Source organism: Colobus angolensis, unplaced genomic scaffold (genome assembly GCF_000951035.1).
Source record: "Colobus angolensis palliatus isolate OR3802 unplaced genomic scaffold, Cang.pa_1.0 Scaffold39, whole genome shotgun sequence".
NCBI lineage: Eukaryota > Metazoa > Chordata > Mammalia > Primates > Cercopithecidae > Colobus > Colobus angolensis.
Genome location: NW_012117265.1, coordinates 1,135,198 through 1,137,191, shown reverse-complemented (window position 1 = coordinate 1,137,191; position 1,994 = coordinate 1,135,198). Strand labels below are relative to the sequence as shown.

The following is a 1,994-nucleotide window of genomic DNA, read 5'->3' as shown; positions in this document are numbered from 1 at the left end:
GAGATCTGGCCACTGCACTCCAGCCTGGGCGACAGAGCGAGACTCCGTCTCCAAAAAACAAAAACAAATAGTTGATATTACGAATTGAAGAAGGAGAGTTGGTGTCTGGAAATTTTAGAAAGGAACTGAAATTTTAGTATTGTACTGCAAGCTCTCCAGAGGTAGGCCAGGGTCACAGGGTGGAGGGTTTGAGATCTCCCTTCCCATATATTTGGAAAATGCAGTCAACTGGGGAGTGTTGAAATTTTTGAATAAGAAGTAATTAAACTTAACTGCCTATAGTACTCTAAGATCTCGGAACCAAGCACATGGAAATCAAATTCAAATGCTATTCATATAAATTACTAACTTATGTGACAGTATGTGGCCTGAGAAAACAGTAAGAAGTTACTAATTTATTGGGAAATGAAATGGGCTTAACCAGGTACAATTGGTCGAGTAACCTCTAATTATACAACCAAAAAATTTCTGCTATATGGTCTGTGAAAAAAAGTACTTCAAAAATTTAAGCTGTTGGAACTCCAGATTATCTTGAACTTTAATGTGATTCTGGAATTGCACCTGACAGACACTGGAAAGAGCCAGCTGGAACCCTCCTACACCTGACTACAGATTAACCTTCCGACAGGCCTCATTATATCCGCTTCCTTTAGGAGTTTACACACAGCCACTCATCCATCTCACGTTAAAACAGACATCAGCTGACTGGAAAGGCAGACTCTCTGTGACAATAAGATACCAAATTACAAACAAGACCTAAGGCCACGCAAGGCAAGAGGTAAGTCAAATCTTAGAATTCATAAAATCTAAAGAAACAGGTCTTTTGTTTTGGCTGAGATGAAATCACATGACAGATACCAGACCCTCTTCACTGAAGCATTCCTTCCTACCTCCTGGAAATTTTAAACAAAGCTTCACACTCTCCACCAACGGCCACCTACAGAATCTGCCCTTCTAAGCCCCCTTCCACAGGTCCCGCCCTTTCTGCCAAAGGAACTCACACCTTCCAGGCATTGATGCATAATTTTCCCTGCAATTCCTGTCTCCCTGAAATGAATAAAAACAAACTCTTAAGCTGCCTCGGGACCACTTACCCCAGGCCTCCTGGGGTTGTGAGCCCTCTCCTATTTGGCTCTGAATAAATTTCTTTTAAGTTATTTTACACAGTTTGGCATTTTCCGTTAACAAATTACAAGCCAGGACTGGGTGTTTATCATTCAGGAATCTCAAAGGAACTCTTTAATTATTAATATATTTTTTAAAAACCCTATTCTGAGAAGCAAAACTCTTTAATTGTTAAAGTGTCTCAGTTTAATTTTTAAGAGGAGAAAGGAGCTACTGGGGACCCCACAGCCCACCCTGCTCCTACACAAACCCCACACCCGAGGCAGGATCCCCCCATGACCCTCGCATGGTCCCCGCACAATCTGGGGAGACGCGGGGCAGCGGGCGCGGAGCTGCCCAGAGAGGGCTCTGGGAACTGGGTGACCAAGTCGCCGCGCAGGGACGGGACGAGACGCCCGGATCCCGGCTGCCCTCCCAGCCCCACCGTGGGGCCAAGGGGACCAAGGGCCGAGCTGTCCCAAGGGAATTCGGCTCCCGCCGCGGGTAGACCCGGGTCCCACCACAGCCGGTTCCGGCCGGTTCCAACCAGCTCCTTCCCCGTCTCGGGAATCTTGGCCCGCACGCTCACCATTTCTTGCCTTTCAGGTGACTCCCACGACCAGTGCGGGTCACAGCACAGGCGACAGAAGCTATGGCAGAGGCACCTGAACCCTCTGGGAGGGGAAAGCCAGGTTCCCAACCTCAGCCCGCTGCCTGGAGGAAAGAGGAAGGCCTTCGCCCTCCCAGATGGACAGTTGGCAGGGCCACGCCCGGCGGCCCTGATTGGATGAGGCGCCGGGCCCCGCCCCCTCAGCCATGAGTGACAGTAGAAGCCCTTGGTAACGGGGCTCTGAGAACTGGTTTGACAGGATCTAGCGATAGATTCTTTA

The 1,994-nt window shown here is 48.7% G+C and overlaps 1 protein-coding gene across 1 annotated transcript in view; it reads right to left on the bottom strand.

Annotated features, from left to right (window-relative positions):
- ZNF433 (zinc finger protein 433) overlaps positions 1 to 1,791 on the bottom strand; it is a 16,476-nt gene extending 14,685 nt beyond the window's left edge. Inside the window, 2 exon segments of the mRNA XM_011954765.1 lie at positions 1,002 to 1,047; positions 1,694 to 1,791. Of these exon segments, the coding sequence (XP_011810155.1) occupies positions 1,002 to 1,022 (21 nt within the window). The 5' untranslated portion in view covers positions 1,023 to 1,047; positions 1,694 to 1,791.
- Positions 1,792 to 1,994: the final 203 nt, after the last annotated feature.